This window comes from Zea mays, chromosome 3 (assembly GCF_902167145.1).
Source record: "Zea mays cultivar B73 chromosome 3, Zm-B73-REFERENCE-NAM-5.0, whole genome shotgun sequence".
In the NCBI taxonomy this organism is placed as follows: Eukaryota; Viridiplantae; Streptophyta; class Magnoliopsida; order Poales; family Poaceae; genus Zea; species Zea mays.
This window is the reverse complement of record NC_050098.1, coordinates 60,042,780-60,062,092: the sequence shown is the minus strand read 5'-3', so window position 1 is coordinate 60,062,092 and position 19,313 is coordinate 60,042,780. Positions and strand designations below refer to the sequence as shown.

The 19,313-nt window shown below is 48.7% G+C and overlaps 1 protein-coding gene and 2 long non-coding RNA genes across 3 annotated transcripts; all 3 read left to right on the top strand.

Moving 5' to 3' along the window:
- Window positions 1-1,274: 1,274 nt before the first annotated feature.
- Window positions 1,275-2,042, top strand: LOC100304045 (uncharacterized). Its single transcript, NM_001165558.3, has one exon. It carries the CDS (start codon window positions 1,387-1,389, stop codon window positions 1,702-1,704), a length of 318 nt encoding a protein of 105 aa, NP_001159030.1. The 5' UTR covers window positions 1,275-1,386; the 3' UTR covers window positions 1,705-2,042.
- A 7,265-nt stretch (window positions 2,043-9,307) lies between these two features.
- On the top strand, window positions 9,308-10,024 carry LOC109945020 (uncharacterized). The gene is made up of 2 exons (XR_002268357.3): window positions 9,308-9,624; window positions 9,696-10,024. It is a non-coding gene; the product is annotated as an uncharacterized lncRNA (long non-coding RNA).
- A 6,827-nt stretch (window positions 10,025-16,851) lies between these two features.
- Window positions 16,852-18,588, top strand: LOC118476666 (uncharacterized). Its single transcript, XR_004857140.1, has 3 exons — window positions 16,852-17,045; window positions 17,148-17,649; window positions 18,422-18,588. It is a non-coding gene; the product is annotated as an uncharacterized lncRNA (long non-coding RNA).
- The last annotated feature ends 725 nt before the right edge of the window (window positions 18,589-19,313 follow it).

The window sequence follows — 19,313 nt, the reverse complement described above, 5'->3', positions numbered from 1 at the left end:
TTATTATCCAGCAACTTGTTTGTATTTGTTGTGGTCAGGATATTAGGGACGACTACTAATAGGTTTAAACAAGTTACAAGTTCATCACTAATTCATGGAACATCGTACACCAAGCATGCTGCTGGGAAATAGGATCAAAAGAGGATATATGCATTACTAATATTATTTCACTGATGGAGTACTGCGATATAGCCTGCCTTGTCGTGAGGCACATCAGGTCATCAGCACATGGATGACTACTGTCGATTGGGTCAGAGGCGGATCCAGGGGGCAAAGTGGGCCATGGCCCCCCTCAATTTTGTACGCCTTTTATACCTAATAATTATTTTTAGATAGTATAAAGTCTTGTTCTAAATCTCTAAAATTAATAGCTAGTTGCTAAAATTAGCCGAGAGGTTTAGAATGGATCAACTAATTGTTAGCTATACTCCTCAAATAAGTATTAATTGTTAGATATCCCAACCCAGCTAAAACCAGTTAACAGTTAGCTCCAGAGGTTTAGAACATGGTCTAAAACAACCATGTTATGAGCCTGCTCGCCGAATTCTCTCGGTTCAGTCCTTGCACCTATCAGTCTGACTCTAATCTTACCGACACCACCTAAATCAGTCTGCTTGCTGCCCTGTTTACGCCGCCGACCCATTCCCGATGCGACGCCACCCGACTTCGCCCCTTCCTAGCGCCTCCGTCACTTGTCCTGTTTTTCTCGTGACGTCGATCCGCTCGACAAGCTAGATCTCGCTCGTCGCAACGATATGACTTATCCCGTGCAGTTAGTGGACTTGGCAAACTAGAAAATCATAGCTCCCATGTGGTATTTTTGGCCCCCTAAATTTTCGTCCTGCATCCGCCACTGGATTGGGTATTGGCTTGCTCTGCCAACCAGGGTGAGGACGCCTTGAATTCTAGCTTTAGTCTGCCTGATTCGCTGCAGACCTGGGACGGGATAGGATTCTGGTGGGTTAAATGCGGGTAGTTGGGTAGCCACAGGTAAAAGTAAAGAGGCTTTACTACAGTCCGAAACCTCATTTCAGACTCGTCGTCATTAGTAGTATATTAAGGAAAGGTTAAGACAGAAGCGTACTGTCTGGGTAAGATGATATCCATGGTCCATGCGTCTCTGTCCTTTGTATCCAGTTCAATTACTGCCACGGACATGTGGGTCCTGGTGCAAAAGAACCATGTGGCGGGTCGGCATCGACGATGCACCAGTAGCTCTGCCCAGCGTCTCAAAACTTTCGCTTGTGCATCTAAAGACAAGCAGTGGCGCATATAAATGTGGGTGGCGAGAAACGACGAGGTCTTGGTGCGTGACCCAATCCGATCAATATAATCAGAGTCAGTGTGACTGTGAGCAGAGCAAGCAGTATAGGGCGAGCTTCAGCCATGGAAAAGAGAAGCAATGGTAGTGCCAGCCTCGTCCTCGGCCTTCTGATGGCCGCCTCCCTGTCGTGCCAGTGCCACGGCGCGCGCGACGTCCCCGCGGAGAAGCCCCTCCGGCCACAGAACGTGTTCGGGTTCGGCGGCTTCTACCCGGGCCCCACCGTCAACTGGGTGTTCCCGGGCCCCAACGGCGTCACCCCGCAGGTCGGCTTCGGCGGGATGCCGGGCTCTAGCGCCTTCCCGGGCGGCGGTGGCGTGGTCGGCATCCACGGTGGTGCTGGTGCTGGTGCCGGTGCCGGTGCCGTGGCGAAGAAGCCGTGAGAGGAGGTGGCCGTGTGTCTGTGAGCTTGCGATGCTTTGTGAGAGTGTTGTCAGTACGTGGCATAAGCGAAGTCTGTGTCTTGTTCTTGCTGCGGCTGGCTGTCGAGACTTCACTCTCGTACGTGTCTCGTGTCCCTTTTTATCCTGTAGTATTTGTGTGCGAAGGACTTCTTTCTCATCATATGGTAGCCGGCTGCTAGTGTACATCTCGAACCCCTTTTCTTCTCGGCGTGTGTTTATTCAGTTCTGTATTGTATCCCCCTATGTTAGCATGGATGCTGATTAGTACGTGTCCTTCAGTAATTCGCTATAATCAACACGGTACATCATTGTTGCGCTTACAAGAACGTACAGATTTACATCGTACTAATGGTTTTTGCAATCACATTATTCCCCGTTAGCTCTTTTCTTTTCCACCCTACAATTTTACATTATATTGATTCCATGTTTGTCAGTGTTTCGAACCTCGCTCCAACAAGTAAATTTATTGTATGCGTTCCAAGCTCTGGAGGGTCAGCACGGTGGATGCAAGATTTATACTGATTCGGATAGAACGTTTCTACTTCCAGTCATCAGCGGCTTGCGCTTCCGGCATCAATGATGATCAAAACTCGTAGTACGGTGTTGAAGGCTAAAATGAGCCTGGCGGACGGTCCGGCCCTGAAGCCGGACGGTCCGCGGTCCGGACTGTCCGCGGTGGTGGCGCGGACGGTCCGCGCGCGCGCAGAGTCAGTTAGGGTTCCTAGTTTCTCGCGGGATTTGTTACCTAAAACCGCGGGATTAACTCGGGAAACAGTTGGAAACGGATCCAGACCTCCCCCTTTATATAGATGAAGGGCTACGGCCGATTGAACCCCCCAACAATCGAACAAATCAAGTCTATTACTCGTTTTTACCTTATGCATTAGGAGTAGTTCTAGTCTAGTTCTAGTTTAGCCCTAGTTTAGTATTCCAATCCCCAAAATCTCCGCCTCTCCTCGACTCTACGTCGATTAGAGGAATCTAGGTCGGCCTGCCCGAGCCTAGACAACTCCTAGGATCTCTCCTCCCCGACGGGGTCCCTCCCGGGAGCGAGATCCAGGCGCCGTCGGCGATCTACCGCCGCCCCTGCGCACGCGCGGACCGTCCGGCCCTAGGGCGCGGACCGTCCGGCCGTCAGGCAGGGAATTCTAGCTCCTGCACCAGGTCGCGGACCGTCCGACCCTGTGCCGCGGACCGTCCGCGTCTGACCAGAGAGCACTGCCGCCTCGCACCAGGCCGCGGACCGTCCGGCCCCTGCGCGCCGACCGTCCGCCCCTGTGCAGAGGGCACCGCCGCCGGTTCTTCTTGAGTGATTGGCGCTCCGAAAAAGCGTCAACATACTTTTTGGCGACTCCGCTGGGGAATAGGTGTCTAGATCTGCTAAAAATCGGCCCATAAATGGCCGGTTCTAAGGATCACACCAAGATCTCCACTACCAACATCATCAAGCCGGCCATGGAGGCGCTCCCGGCTGATGACCAAAGGCCCTTTGAAGACCTCGTAATGCGCGATGAGAAAGAGGTGATGCGGCAATGGAACGAACAACGCGACAAGGAAGAGGCGGAACTGCTGCATAAACTCTCCAAACGGCGTAAGGAGGCGGCGGACAAGTACTTGTCACACTTCACGGTGGATCGCCACCAGAAGATCGTCCGTCAAGGGGAGATCGATATGGAATCTCTCCTACCTCCACTGCAGGGTCCCGCTGTAAGTACTCCAGATCTATCTCTTACGACTTTCATGGATCAACGAGGAGATCAGTTAAAGCAATATGTAGATGAATCTATTAAAATGCATTTGCGTGCATACGAGAAATCAGCTGCTCCTAATTTTCCATCGCGAGAGTCTAATACAGTGCCACCCACGTCAAACACATCGGCTATAAACGGGTCACCTTTGACCCATTCATCATATGGTATGACGATGCATGCTTTCGTGTCACCATCACAGCCGCAACCACTAGGCACGCGGCAGGTACTGGACGCGACCGGACCGTCCAAGCATCATCTCAGACAGTCCGGTTATACCGCGGACCGTCCGGCGTATTTCGCCGGACCGTCCGACCAGATGCAGGCCCGCACACAAAACACTCAGGTCGCACCGTACATGGCCGGACCATCAGGGTACAACCCTGAACACTTTGGCCCCATCACGGACCGTCCGGTGCATCACGCCGGACCGTCCGGATATGGTGCAAACCGTCCGCCATCTTACTCCGGACCGTCCGGATATGGCATGAACCGGCCGACGTATTATGCTGGACCATCCGACTCTACACGAGTCCATGCGCAGACTGCCCAAGTCACGCCATATATGGCTGATCCATCCGGGTACAGCCCTGGACCATTCGGCTCGATCGCAGACCGTCCAGTTCTTTACGACAGACGGTCTGGGTACGAGACTACCCACGTAGCACCATATACGGCTGGACCGTCTGGATATGCATACGCAGAGCCGAGAGCTGCGCAATACGCACAGTTCCCACATTCATCGCAGCAACATTATGGTGCCCCACCAGCAACACATTATAATCATGCCATACCACCTCATGGACATAGGGCTGAATACTATTCGGCCACAAGAGAGCCTGAGGGGTATAGGGCAGGAGCTGGTGACATTAATAGGACACCTAACACACACCTCAAACATACCTGGGAGGAAAGCCGACAGAGTAATGTCAGGCAACCTGAAATCTCCACCCACAAACTCAATGGATGGTCGCCAGACATGGCAGAGAGGGTCAGAGATGAGGTAGCCGGGATGTTCAGGGACAAACTCGGTGTTAGTGTGTCAGGTACAGGGCAATCGTATCGGAAGCCTTATAGCCACCGATTCGACACCGTGCCATACCCACAGGGAACTAGAATACCAGACTTCTCTAAGTTTTCTGGTGAAAGTGGGAAAAGCACACACGAACATATAAGCCAATTCATAGCACACCTGGGAGAATTGGCTGATGGGGAAGCCTACCGCGTTCGTTTATTCTCGTTGTCCCTTACTGATACTGCATTTGCATGGTACGCAGCTTTGCCACCAAACTCTATTAACTCTTGGGAAGAATTAGAGCAGAAATTTCATGAACACTTCTTCTCAGGAGAACATGAGTTAGAATTGGCTGACTTAGCTTCAGTCCGACAGGGGCCTGAAGAATCGGTTAATGACTATATCCGGAGATTCCGGGACACTAGAAACCGATGCTTTCAGATTCATGTCGCAGAAAAACAACTGACAAGGCTAGCTTTCAATGGGTTGCGACCCTACTTAAAAGAAAAATTAGATGGCACCCAATTCTTTTCACTAGTGCACTTACACCAGCGGGCTATGACCTGTGAAAGCCGAAGTAAGGAAACATCAAAATCGGCTAGCCATAAGATGCATCTAGTGGGATACGATAATTCGGACGATGAATCCACGGATGTATACACCGCCGAACTGGTTTGGCCAGGACAGGCTAAACCTTCAGCGTGTTCTGCTTTACAGTCGATTCGAAAGAATCGACAAGAGGAAGTTAAGTTTACTTTTAATGTTGCCAAATGCGATAAAATATTTGACGAGTTATTGAAAAATGGCAACATTAAATTAACTCATACTATTCCTCCTCCTGATGAATTAAAGAGGCGTGCTTATTGTAAGTGGCATAATTCCTTTTCTCATGCCACCAATGATTGTAATGTTTTTCGTCGACAGATACAATCGGCCATAAATGAGGGTCGATTGGCTTTTCAGGAGATGCAAGTAGACACACAACCCTTTCCTGTTAATACAATAGAACTCACATGCAAAAAGGTCTTGGTTCGGCCCGAAATGGCTGATAAAGGCAAAGGCAAGGGCATCGTCAACAGCAATCCTCGCATGTCAGATATATCACAAAAGGAGATTGCTCGAAAGGCTTCGGACGAGAAGGCTAAAAGGTCCGAAGACGCCGGGGGGCAGGCACAGTTAATAAACAAAACACATCAGCCTAGCCCCAGCATCGTAGATGGTCCGGCACCTACGTGCGGACAATCCGGTGCTCAGACAAACGGTCCGGCTAACTCAGCCGGACAGTCCACCTATGACCAAAGGCGTCAACCTCTACACAAAGCAAGGAAAAAGACGCAAGGTCAAAGCACATATAATCGGCTGATCAAAGCCGATCCTACTTTTGATCAGTTGCTCTCCAAAAATACTAGCAAAAAGACTGTTCCACGTGATCGGTCAACAAAGAAACCCCGGTCACCTGCTAAAACAAAACAGTCAAACAAAACGACCCGAAAGGCGACACAACAAGCATCGCCTATTCATTCTATGAGACCAGGGTACTTTCCACCTATTTACTCATCGTCGGTATATTATCCTGTTCAAACATGGAATGGCATGATGATGAATCCATGGTACATGTATAGTCCCTTTGTCTATCCAGGCTGGGGGGCACCTCCATTCTATTCATTTTGATCCATTGATCAAATGGTCATGGCCGAGAAAGATACAATCCAAAACGGCCTTTATACATTGGTGCTTTATTGAATGATCTCTATTTTGAAAAGCCGATGACTTACATCAGGTTTAGTTCATATGCTTTTGGTTCGTCAAACTGCACCAAAAGGTAGGGGGGCATATGTTGAAGGCTAAAATGAGCCTGGCGGACGGTCCGGCCCTGAGGCCGGACGGTCCGCGGTCCGGACTGTCCGCGGTGGTGGCGCGGACGGTCCGCGCGCGCGCAGAGTCAGTTAGGGTTCCTAGTTTCTCGCGGGATTTGTTACCTAAAACCGCGGGATTAACTCGGGAAACAGTTGGAAACGGATCCAGACCTCCCCCTTTATATAGATGAAGGGCTACGGCCGATTGAACCCCCAACAATCGAACAAATCAAGTCTATTACTCGTTTTTACCTTATGCATTAGGAGTAGTTCTAGTCTAGTTCTAGTTTAGCCCTAGTTTAGTATTCCAATCCCCAAAATCTCCGCCTCTCCTCGACTCTACGTCGATTAGAGGAGTCTAGGTCGGCCTGCCCGAGCCTAGACAACTCCTAGGATCTCTCCTCCCCGACGGGGTCCCTCCCAGGAGCGAGATCCAGGCGCCGTCGGCGATCTACCGCCGCCCCTGCGCACGCGCGGACCGTCCGGCCCTAGGGCGCGGACCGTCCGGCCGTCAGGCAGGGAATTCTAGCTCCTGCACCAGGTCGCGGACCGTCCGGCCCTGTGCCGCGGACCGTCCGCGTCTGACCAGAGAGCACCGCCGCCTCGCACCAGGCCGCGGACCGTCCGGCCCCTGCGCGCGGACCGTCCGCCCCTGTGCAGAGGGCATCACCGCCGGTTCTTCTTGAGTGATTGGCGCTCTGAAAAAGCATCAACATACGGGTTACAAGCGGGCGAGAGAGGGAGGAGAGGCTCCCAAGTCTCTTTAGTAGGGTGAAAGTGGAGCTTAGAAGATACAGAGTGGAGTCTTAGCTAAGTCTTGGCTTGGCGGTGGGGCTCTAGCCTCTTTGTCCTCGTCGGCGTCGCTCCTCCTATTCATTTGGCTGTCTCGGGTTCGTCCTTGTGGGTGCGTGTCCAAGTGAACTCAACTTCGTCCCACCCCCTTGCCTGGGGCCAACCCATCATCCCTTTTATAGGTCGGGAGAGGGGTCGGCCAGCGGTAGCTTTCTTGGGAAGGAACCGTAAGGCAAGGGTAATACCAAGCGTTCTTAACCAGGGTAAAGCCACACGTACTCGTGGGCCCAGGGCCGCCTGACTGTCTCGAATTTACTGTGGCGGACAGCACGGGGCTACGTGGTCCCCTGGCACCATCATTTAGGCTTTGCCGACCCCTGGCCTTCGTAGTCTGGGACTCAACACGGTCCATCGTGTTGCGCCTTGCTAGTGGTTTGCACACTTAGTCCTAGTCTGATAGGCCATGAGTGCGCCACAGGCCGAGTGCGCGTGGACCATAAATGTGCCACAGTCCGAGGGGCTCATAGGTCATGAGTGTTATGCGGCCAGAGGGATTCCTTGGTTGAGTGGGAAGAGGACCGACGCCTGTGGTGTGGCTTGGTGCCAGGCAAGGTTAATGAGCCCGGGTATTTACGTCGGGTCAGTCTCGGGTCGGGTGTGGGATCCACTCGAGTGATTTCCCTCCGACATGCCTAGCTTCCCCTTTTAGGTTCCGCCACGCTCGACACCGGACTCTGTGCCATGGGGTTCCACTATGGGTGAGTTCTTTTGGGGTTGACGTATCCACCTCCTCTAACTTACCAACGGCCCATAGTGACCAGGGGCTCTTTCTTATCGTGCTCTCTGACCGGTGGGTCCCATGGACCGAGGATCATTTTCCCGATAGTAGCCCCTGAGGGGAGAGATCTCCCTCGGGGGGCTGATGGTGGGTCAGATGGTGCCTTGTATTTTCGTTTTCCGAGCGATCGTGACGCCTTATTCCTCCCCAAAACCCGGCATTATTTTTATGGCTATTGGTCGCCTCTTTATAAACCTCGGGTGGTTGTTCGCTTGTTGGTCATGCTTGACTTGCCTTTCTCTTTGGCCTCTCCCCTGAGCACGCCTTCGACCATGTCATGGGTGGGATCTTGGGTCATCAGGATGTTGCGCTCTGTTGGCCGTGAGCCAAGGTAAGCTTCTCCATTCGGGTTTCCCGACTACCTTCTCAGGCCTAACTTTGCTCCATCTTTTCTTACCGCGACAGTGCGGTTGCTTTCAATCCAGGGGTTGTGTCATTGACCGTCAGGCTATCGTGACCGAGCTCCACACCTCCTACGCCTCTCCCTCAGGTATGTGGTGCAAAAGGCCACCGAGGTCGAGGCCAAGCTGCCCCGCGCGCAGCTTGCCGAGGCCGATGGTTGAGTCGTTGGTAAGTCATTCAATCTTTATCCTTTCTATGGCTTCTTTGTCTTCCTCCTTACCCTGCTCATCTCTTTTGACAACTTTGTGGACTGAACTCGAGATGTTGGGCCATCGCTTGGGCCAACTCCTTGACTATGTTGGGGCCCGCGGCGCCTTCCTGATCGAGCGCCTTGACAACGCCTCGCGTCACGTCTGGGATATCGCCGATTTTGGCGTTCATCGAGGGGCTACGGTGGTGTTGCTCATGGGGGAGATCTACACCGGTTGCCACCTTCAGGGCTAGTTTGGGAGCTATAAACCCGGAGAGGATTGGAGGGGCTAAATTCCCTTTCTTACTTAATTTTGAATAACAAGGGGAATTTAGCCCCTCTAATTCCCTCCGGTTTTGTGGCTCCCAAACTAGCCCTCAGGACATCATTGGTCCTCCTTCATCCCTTTCAGATGAAGGACTTGAAGACCTGCTAGAAGCCTACGACGATGTGGCCAGCCATGTCATTCTTATGGTGTCTGCTCACGACATTATTCGTGATGCAAGCTAATCGTGATGTACTGCGCCCTAGTGCCGTCTCCCTGTATCAATAATAATATATATAATAGACTTTTGCTTGCTGGTTTCTAGTGCTGTGGTGCCCTCGAGCTTTCTCGTCCTTCTCCCTTTCTATGCAAGCTCTTCCGGGTCCCCCTCCCCCTTTTAATAGCGAGAGAGAGAGAGAGGGAGGGGGAGTGTGAATGTCTTTATCCATAGATCATCTCATTGGCAAGTGCTTTCTTTTGCTCATTGATCAGAGTGTCCCCCAGGGGGGTCTGTTCAAGGGAACAATATGACCGACTTGCCCTTTTTCCAGGGCTCCCTCTTATCCCCTTGCTGGTTAATCCCCAACTTGCTCGTCAGGGTGGTGGTCGCCTCTCCCGAAGCGCGAAGGTGCCATGGCTCCATGTCAGCTGCCCACCTTGTTGACCCCCTCAGACCGGACATAGGACGCCCTTCTGAGGGATTTGAGCGTGGCTCGCTCAGCCCTGGAGATAGCTAACACTGAGGTGTGGCATCTGCAATCGCGACTAGCGACCCTCAACAATCCAAGGGCAGGTAGTCTCTCGTCATTTGGCCTCTGTGCTCTCGATCTTTTAGACTCCTGACCACTTGGGGATTTGTCATAGGACCTAGGCCCGAAGCGCTGGGTTTTCCTCTGTGTGGATCAGGCTACAAGATTTGTTCATGCGCTAGGGAAGAATCAGAGATCGTGCCTCCTTGACATCCTGGATTGTGTTCGCGAGGCTATGGAGTTCATTGTTCAACGGGGCACGTCGACGACTCTTGCTATTGCATAGTTGCACTTTGGTGACCGCCTTCGTGATGTTGTCGGTTTGCCTACCAGAACAACATTAGTAGACTTAGGTCTCCTAACGAGCGGCTTTGATGTTGTAGGGAACACTGTGCTCGGGGTGGTGTCAATGGAGGAAATAATCCATGATCTTCCATAGCCTCACTCCGTGGCCTGATTATTTTTGCAACGTGTATGGTCTTTGGGTCCCTTAGATCCTAGTTGGTCTTAGGATCGCATTTGGTCTGAGGGGCGCTTTTCGTGTGACTTCCTCCCATTCATCATACCCGTGTGGGACGAGCCCCCAAGTCTTTGCTTGATGTAGAGATCTGTCTGGGGGGTCGTCCTGTCTTTTTGTTGTACTCTCCCTTGCGCATCCCTTCCATGGTGATGATGGGAGGTGAGCCGAACCATGCTTTCCTCGATGGGTTAGCAATGACGCTTGGTGAGTTGAAAATGGGTAATCCAAGTGAGGCCCTAGTTCCTTTCGTAGGATCCAAGCGTGGGGTTCGCTGGGGACCATCCTCATACTCCCGAGCACCGACTCATATAGCGGTTGACTCCATTCGACCGAACCTGACGGCTTGCTGCCTCTCTTTGCGATAAACCTTGATTTAGACATTCCCAGGACTCGAACATGAGCTGGTGATGCCCTTAGCGCTTTGTGCATTAGGGTCATGTCCGCTAGTGTGCCAATCACCTACTGCCCCTCGTTCTAACTTTCGCTGAGGTGGTCGCGAGCCCTTGTGGACCGACCTTTTGAACCCCAGGATCCATGGCAGTTCTGCCACAGGTTTTTCGATCCCCTACCCACCCAAAGGAAATAGGAGTCTGAGGCCTTACCAGGTCAGACGCTCTCGATGTTCGTTTGGCTTCTTTAGGTAGGGTGTTCTAGTGGGTGGCTTAGCCAGCTTTTCTACCCCTTCGGTTTTTTCTGAGGTCCTATGTCAGTTGCATGGACAAAGGAAAGGAAACAGATTCATTAGTAGTGTCTCATAACTGGAGGTAGTGTTGGCTTGCTATCTTGTATGTGGAAGGGGGGGCGGGTTCTCCGGGCATGCTTTATCGAGGTCGGCGTTACCGACATATGTCCCTCACGCTCCATTTCCCTTTTGGCCCAGTACTGAGTTGAGCGTTTATCCTGGTTAATGTAGATGCTGACTGCGAAGATTTTGCTAGCCTCCTACCCGACGGAGCCTCGCTTGCGCTTGCGGAGGCATCGTGGAAATCTGCCTCATAGGCTTTGGAGTCGAGATAGATCATCAAAGAGAATTTGGTGGCTTCCCTCGGGATACCTCCTGTGTCAGAGGGTCACCGTGCACAGGTGTCCTCCATGCGCCGTCTGCCATCTTGAGGATTGTGCCTGGCTTCCTCGCATCAGGGTCCTGCTCACCATCGACCTGGAGTTAGTTCGATAGCTCCTAAGCGAGGGAGGCTCTCTCGATCGGGTCACAACATTCGATGTTACACTCTTATGCATGCTACGCCGTGGATCCCGTGCCGATGGTCCCCAGTTGTCCGGACTGCGGAGGCAGTCTCGGCCAGGACCCGTGGCATCGTTTGAGGCAGAGTAGAGGACGACAGGCCTGCTAACCCTAGCCATGAGGGGTCAGAGATAGGAAGGCATTGGCTTGGCCGGGGAATGCACTCGGAGTGGGTAGTTTGATTGAACACAATGGCGTAGTTGGATCACTTAAAGAGGTCAGGGCCGCTGGCCGGGTGTCGAACACCTTATGTTGTTCGAGTTTTTTTGGCGCCTCCTCAAGGCGCAGTGATGCCGCCCCTCAAAGATCAGTCAGCAGCCAGTCTCGGCGGGGAAAGCGATCTCCTTTCTCTTGGCTTTCTGTCTCTACGGGGCTCAGGTCCCCTCTCAGACGGTATCTCCTTGCTTAGGAATTTCTTAAGTAACCCACAATCCTTATAGGCGTGTCGAACTAGGTACCGATGGTTTAGACATGGGGCTTCAAGGAGCTTCTTGAAGTGGTCGGTGGTCTCCTCGGTTGGAGGCCTTCTTTCCGTTTGACTTGTCGCAGCTATCAACATGCTGGCTCACTGTCGTAGGTTTTCTCTCCCCTTTATGTTGAGTTGGCGACTGACACCCTTGTCCAGCTCTTTGTTGCGTCCGACCTTCCGCTTGCGGTGTTCTAAGATGGCTCCCGCGCGCGTCCTCGCCAGACGCGTGGCTCGCAAAGTCAAAAAGCTCCTTCGCCGTTCGCGGAATTTTCTGTGCCAGCTTGTGCATGAGGGTTTCATTGGTGGTCCTTGAGATGAAAGCGCCGATAACATCAGCATCTGTGAGTTCGGTCAGGTTTTGTTGTTGTGAAAAGTGCCAGATGTAGTCCCTTAGAGTCTCGGCCGATTTCCGCCGGCAATTTTTAAGGTCCCATGGGTTTTCTGGGCGTAAGTACGTACCTTAGAAATTTCCGACGAAAACTTCCTCAAGGTCTGCCCAGTCCTGGATGTACCTAGACATGAGGTTTTCGAGCCAGGCTCACGCTGAATACGATAGATACAGGGGAAGGTTCTGGATTACGAAGTTATCGCAATCCGCCCCTCCCGCCTGATACGCGAGCCGGTAATCCTCCAAGTAGAGACTTGGGTTCGATTCCCCAGTGTACTTTGCGATGGTGGGGGCCTATAAAACTGTAGTATGGGAGCCCGTAGGATGTGATGGCCGAAAGGTGGTGTAATACTCAAAAGTGTAATAGAAGAGGATAGAGATAATCTCAATAGTTTGTGGTCTCTACTATTCATTACATATGATCAGCACTAGTTAAAAGAGGATAATTAGAACCAAGAACACATAAATAACCTGTGCATCATGCTGGACTTTATTTGGTGTGCATTTTGTGACAATAAAAATAAATAAATAATAACATGAAAAAAAAATAATAACGAGAAGAGGATTTGAGGAAAAAGAGAGTATATAAGGTATATAGAAAAATATATAACTAAATGTACCTTTTCATATTGGAATATTTGGTTTGAATATTTAATCTAAAGTACAAATTCACAATAGAGATTTGAATTCAAATGTGAATTCAAGAATAAGAAAGAAAAGAGAATAAAAGAAAAGGGAAAAACCAAAAATATAAAAAAAAGAAGAAAGGAAGAGATAATTGGGCCTGCGGCTGCAATCTCGGCCCAATTCCATAGCTCTGCGCAGCCCACGCCGCTGCTTCCGTGCCTTGGTACACCGCCATGTGGGGCCCTCATTCCAGCCTCACCCACCTGGCCGCGCCGCACTGCTTCTTCTTCCCTCTCTCGAGTCGCGCGGGCGTCGCTCCCAGGCGTCTGTCCAGTGGAACCGCGGCTGCGTAGGAATCGCTCGGGGCTGGGTCCTATCTGGCGGCGCGCTTGCCTCAGCTCATTGAACCGCTGATTGGTGGGACTACGGAGCAGGTGCTTCATCTTCAACGACAGCGATTTTCACGGCAACAAACAGAGAGAGAATTTGGGGACTGCGATTTGATGAGGATCGTTGCGCGTGGCCCACTACAAGAAACTGATAAATGTTCGTGGGTAAAAGTAAGAACGTGGGTACCGACGTTCTTACTTGAGTTAAGTTCATGGGTTATGTTAAGAACGTGGGTACCGACGTTCTTAAGTTAAGTTCGTGGGCCCTGGATAAAACCGTCGAACTTAACGAGTTAGAAACGTGGGTACCCACGTTCTTAAGTTAAGTTCGTCGGGCACGTAGACACCGTCGAACTTAATCCTAAAAACCTAAATCAAATCCCACACGCGGTTCTCTCTCTCACCTGTCTCATTCCCACCCACGCGCTCCTCTCTCTCTCACCAGTGCCAAGCCAAGCCGCCGCCGGCAGGCCAAGCCGCCGCCGCGCTACCATGAGCGGGCCGCGCCGCCGCCGAGGGAGGAGCACGCTTGCGCGCTACTGGAGGCCGCCACCACACCCTGCTCGCCACCCGCGCCGCCGCCGTGCCACCGCGAGCGGGCCACGCTGCCGCCGAGGGAGGAGCACGCTCGCGCGCTGCTGGAGGCCGCCACCACGCCCTGCGCGCCACCGAGGAAGGACGCCGCCACAAGTGAAGACGTTCCCAGCCACTGGGTGAGCCTTCCTCCTGCATGCTTCATCTTTGACCGCCTCACAGCACAGCCCACACAACCATTGGCCATGGAAGCCTGATCTCACGCTGGCAATGTAGTGCGGGGTGCAGTCCTCCTTCAGGCCACAGCACTCGCACTTGACCGATTCTATCTCCATTGCTTGCTTGCTGCTACTGCTTTCTATGTGCCTTGATTCCTTGAACTGAAGGCTATTTGTAGGGAGGTTACTATGGTTGTGAGGGGCAGTGGTGGAGGAGGGTATTTATTGATGGTGAGGTATTAGTGCATGTTCTGAGGTCAGAGATTTGAGACAGAGTTAGTTGGGTGTGAGCCTCGTTTGCTGGCCTTTTCCTGGCATTAATTTCTTTTTTGCCTTTGGTTGGTGGCTAGAGTGGGCGGGGCTAATGGTGCTGTGGGAATATGGGGAGCCTCACGAAATGCAAAAAACTTTGTCCCTTTGCTGAATTCTCAGAAAAAGCACGCTTAATTTCCCATGTAAATCGACCCACCTTGTACTTTTCTTGGTTAACAGTTTTTTCTTCAAGTTTCAGTTTTCTCCACTCATGGATTCATGTTCCTGTAATATTTGAACTTCAAACCTTTAGTACCTGATAATATAAAAGTCAATCATCTGTCAGGCTGAGGACACCTCACCCTGCTACCGGATTAGATTCTATGAACTAACAACATTTCTGTCAACGGTTCATAGTAGAGCACCATCATCATTCATAGAGGAAATTTAGGCTGGATGTTGTTGTCTGGTCATCCTTTTTTTATTTAAGACAAAGTTGATTCAGAGTTGGTTCCTGACATAACCTATTGTGGTCCTCCGCATAATTCTGAGCCTGGATGTCCTAAAAGGACTTAACATGTTAGCATTATCTTTTGAAAGCCTTTTATTGTGACATGGTTTATGAATAGCTTTAGTTGGTTGGCGCTTCTTTTCTTGAAGGATGGAAAGATATGGCTCCTGCGCTTTGGACTGTCCCATGGAATCTTCGTGTCGTGCTGACTGCTGAGTGTCTTCTACTTTTTTTTTCTTAATCAAATTAGTCACTGCATTATGGAAGTATGTAGAGTTAGAGGGAACATTCACTACAAATGTGCTTTAACTGTTGCATTTTTGTGTAGCTGAGTTAATGTTCGAAGCAACTGATATTCAAATTAAGCGGTTGGAGAACTAAAGGGCAAAGTAAATGAAGGCTTCACAGAAGAATCCTCCATAAAAGGTGAGGCTATTTGGGCCCTTTAGTTCTTCATTTTTCAACTTGAAAGTGTTAGACTGTGTGTGTGAGTGTGTGTGTGGGCCGGCACCATTTTTCAACTTCAAAAGATGACCTGTTCGTTTCCTTAAGTATCATCATTTTTATTGATTTATTTGAATTGTTTGATAATCTCATGTTACGTATCAGGTGTCACAGCCAGATTAGGGGGGCATTCTATTTGCTGTATTTATGGTTCACAGTGGCAGCATGGGCCAATGCTAATGAATGAAACTAAAATCCTTGGTGCCCCCATTTATTTTGATGTTGGCTTGATGTTCATGGTCTTGAAGTTTGATACATTAGGTAGAAGTAATGCACTCTAAATCATCAGAATTTTATTATCTTGAGAGATTCAAAAACATAAAAAAGCAAAGTAGTACATAAAAAAGCAGTGTCACGATACAGGTACTCTTTGCTTTTAAACTCTAGTCTCTAGGTACCTTTATATTATAATATCTTATCTTAGAGAGTAGAGAACCTTAGACATCCCACCATTTTTTCAACTAAATTAAACTAGCATATATCGAGACATTCAAAAACATAAAAAAGCAAAGTATGTGCACGAGACCTGTGACTAGCATCATGGCTCATGTAACATATATCGAGCATGTAATCAACAAAATAATGTTGGTAACAGCCACCAATGAACTGTTGATTCTTCAGAGAATCATCACTGTGATCTACACATTTTGTTTTGTTATTATCAGTCTCTTACTATTTATTTACCTGTTAATTTACTTAGGAAACAGAGGATTTAATAGAAGCAGTGCAGAAGGAAATTGGCAGGATTGAAGAGGTAGAACAGACTCATTCGTTGTTGACTAGTTGAGCTCTAACTGCAACAGATTCTTTTTTCTGTATCCTCATTTTTCTATTGTCTTGGATTCAAAAGACACAAGCATGGTCTTCATCTCATCCAATTCATGGTCTACTCCAGTTGAAAAAATGCAGATTGCTGAGAATTCAGCAGCTGACCGTGTTGAGATACCAACAGATGGTGCTAGTGAATGGGAAATTGATGTAAAGCTTCTCAAGTTTGGGAATAAAGTAGCATCAGGATCATATGGTGACATGTGAGTGTTTTGTGCTAGTTATCATGGGAAAAAATCCTTTTGAGGTTTTCTTCACAGTTCACTTAACAATATGTTTCTGTTTCCAGTTACCGGGGTACATATTGCAGTCAAGATGTTGCTATTAAAGTGCTGAAACCTGAGAGAATAAATGCAGACATGCAACGTGAATTTGCTCAGGAAGTATATATTATGAGGTGATTACTACACTCAACTCTGTTTCACCTTGTATTACAAGATGGGTTCTTATTTCTTCTGCAATGATTATCCTAAAGTCACTTCAAATCATCATTTATGTCGAGATCTCTTTGTTGTCATTTACTTCCCAACATCTTATGTTACCAATCCTTTATCTCATTATCTGCGTACTGATTGATCTCTTGTAGAATGGGCCTAGATTTGAACTTCAAATGCAGGATGTAACTGGATGAATGCACCACATTTATGATAAAAATCACCCCATAGTTTGCTTCCGTGACACTACTTTTTTATGTACTACTTTGCTGGGCCTGAAAGTTGGGAACAAAAAACAAAAGTATAAAAGATCAGCGAAAGGAAAATTGCTACTTCAACTGAGGCCACACATTGTTCTCTACTAACTGTGTTGCCTTCCTTCTTTGGTGTATCTGTTCTTATTGTGTTTCCCCAACTGTAGGCTCTCTGCCGTGGATATCCTACCAAATTTGCTTCTTACTTCCATTAATGTCGCTCACTGCGTTTCGAAGATGCACCGGACTATCAGTACCTGAAGAGATTGTTCAGAGACCTTTTTATTCGGGAAGGTTGGTTTAATACACCCAATATTTCATTTAATGACTAAACCATGTCTGCATTTCTCAGTGTAGCAAAAATGCTAACTCGGAATTATGTTATCCATTGGGCAGGTTTTTAGTTTGATTATGTTTTTGACTGGACCATTCTAAAGTACCAACAGGCACAGATGACCACTGCTCCACCTCGTGCAATTGTCTGTACAAGGAATAAACTTACCCTCCTAACTTAAGTAGTAGTAGAGATTGTATTGCGTATAGAAATGTACTTCTTTTGTTATGTTATATTTCATTGCCCCCTCTCTATTTTGATTCCTGGCCTTGATTTTTGTTTCTTGTATTTTTTTCAGGTCGTCTAGCTACTGTAGTTGCCCATCGTCAAAGTTTTGTAGAGTGGTTAGTGTTTTTGGTTGACAGACATTGGTGCTAGATTTGGGATCAGCCTTCCTAAACAGTACCATTTACTTCAGCTCAATTATATGAATAATGCTTGTTTGCAGGACATATTGCTAATAATCTGCCACATTATGTTTGCTTGAGGTATTAATTTATCCAGGTGTTTAATGCTGGAGTACAGTTAGAAGATCCCTAATCAATTGCTTCTCATTTCAGTCGTGTAAGTCACTCTGTAAGTTTTCCTACCATTTTCTGAACTCCATTGTTCTTCGTATGATTTTATTTGGTCACATGCTCCTTCATGTGCTATTTTGCTTCTTGCAAGTTCTTGTGATCTTCTGTTCTGGCTCCTTGATTTCATACATGAACCTTTCTACCCTTGTCCTTGATACCTGAGCATTTTCAGGTAGCAAGTGTTGGGCGAAGTACAAAGATACTGGCCAACAAAAACATGGAGTTTCCGTGTGTTGCAGTATCCTACACTTGCCTAACAGTATTTATTAACTGTAGTTAGCATATATGTTTATACTCACCTGTTGCTGCCAAGAATAATACTAAAGTTTTCTAATAAGTTTCAGTGATGGAATTCATGAAGCACACTGTCTGAATTTATAGAGCTTGGTGCCACAATGAAACTGTGATAAACCAGCTTTCATCTTTTTCTGAATGATCTAGTTTGCCCAGAATTAATTGGAACACTCAACCTTATATTATCTTGCTCAGGCTCAGGGCAGCTGATGCGTTACCATCCCATGTACTTTTTTCTGTGGAAGCCCACCTCTCAAGCGATGACCCGAAAAGACCCATGTCCCATCTCATGCACTTTTTTCTACGATGATTTTGTCAGTTATGATTACCCGTGCTTTCTTTACAGACATAGAAGGTGCTCTCAAAGACATTGAAGAACCTCTCAGAGATATTGAGGGAACTCTGATCGCTACTGAAGGAGCTCTCATGGCCATTGAATGACCTCTCTTTTCATGGAAAAATAGGTAACTTTATTCATGCTACAGCAGCGACTTTGAGCGAACATGAGACCACTGAGCTCTGGAGTGAATGAAGGACGTCGTCTTTGGAAGTCAGACATCACCTAGAGCTAGGGTGTCCATTCTTGACATGTTTCTCTTAGTGATAGATGGATACTGTCTAGTTAGGAATAGAGTCTTGAGGGATTGATGGACACATGTATCTTCAATTCATGTGTGTTGTATTACTACCGGTACAATCTCCAATTCTTGTGAACTTTTGTATTTGGACTTGTGTGAATTTGTGATATGAACATATATCCATGTGTTTGAAATCTTTATTGTATGTGATATTTTGTGTTGCATGTGATATTATGTTTATCTAATTTTTCATTTCTGTATTTTTTATTTTTTTCTGGAAAAGGGTTAAGAACGTGGGTACCCACGTTCTTAACGTTAAGAACGTGGGTACCGTCGAACTTATTGTGCAGTCCTCGCAGACCCACGCAGGACACATAAGGTCGACGACCACATGGCCCCGTCGAACTTAACCGTAAGAACGTGGGTGCCGTCGAACTTATGGGGAAAAAATCGACGGCCCCCGTCGAACTTAAAAACGCACGTTCTTAATGTTAAGTTCGACGGTACCCACGTTCTTAATGTTAAGTTCGATGGTACCCACGTTCTTAACGTTAAGTTCGACGGGGCCGTCGAACTTACTTCTCTAAGTTCGTCCAAAAATCGCCGTCGGCTATATTCGTCGGTACACCCACGTTCTTACGGTAAGTTCGACGGCTTATTACATTAAGTTCGACGGTTTGTCACCCACGTTCTTTAACCAGTTTCTTGTAGTGGCCAAGATCTTCGCCGCGCAGACCTCCGGACGGGGTCGGCCATGAATACACTCGCCCCCGGGCTA

Bases quoted from the DNA above. Each gene is read 5' to 3' on its own strand.
- LOC100304045 (NM_001165558.3), top strand. From the start codon at position 1,387: ATGGAAAAGAGAAGCAATGGTAGTGCCAGCCTCGTCCTCGGCCTTCTG.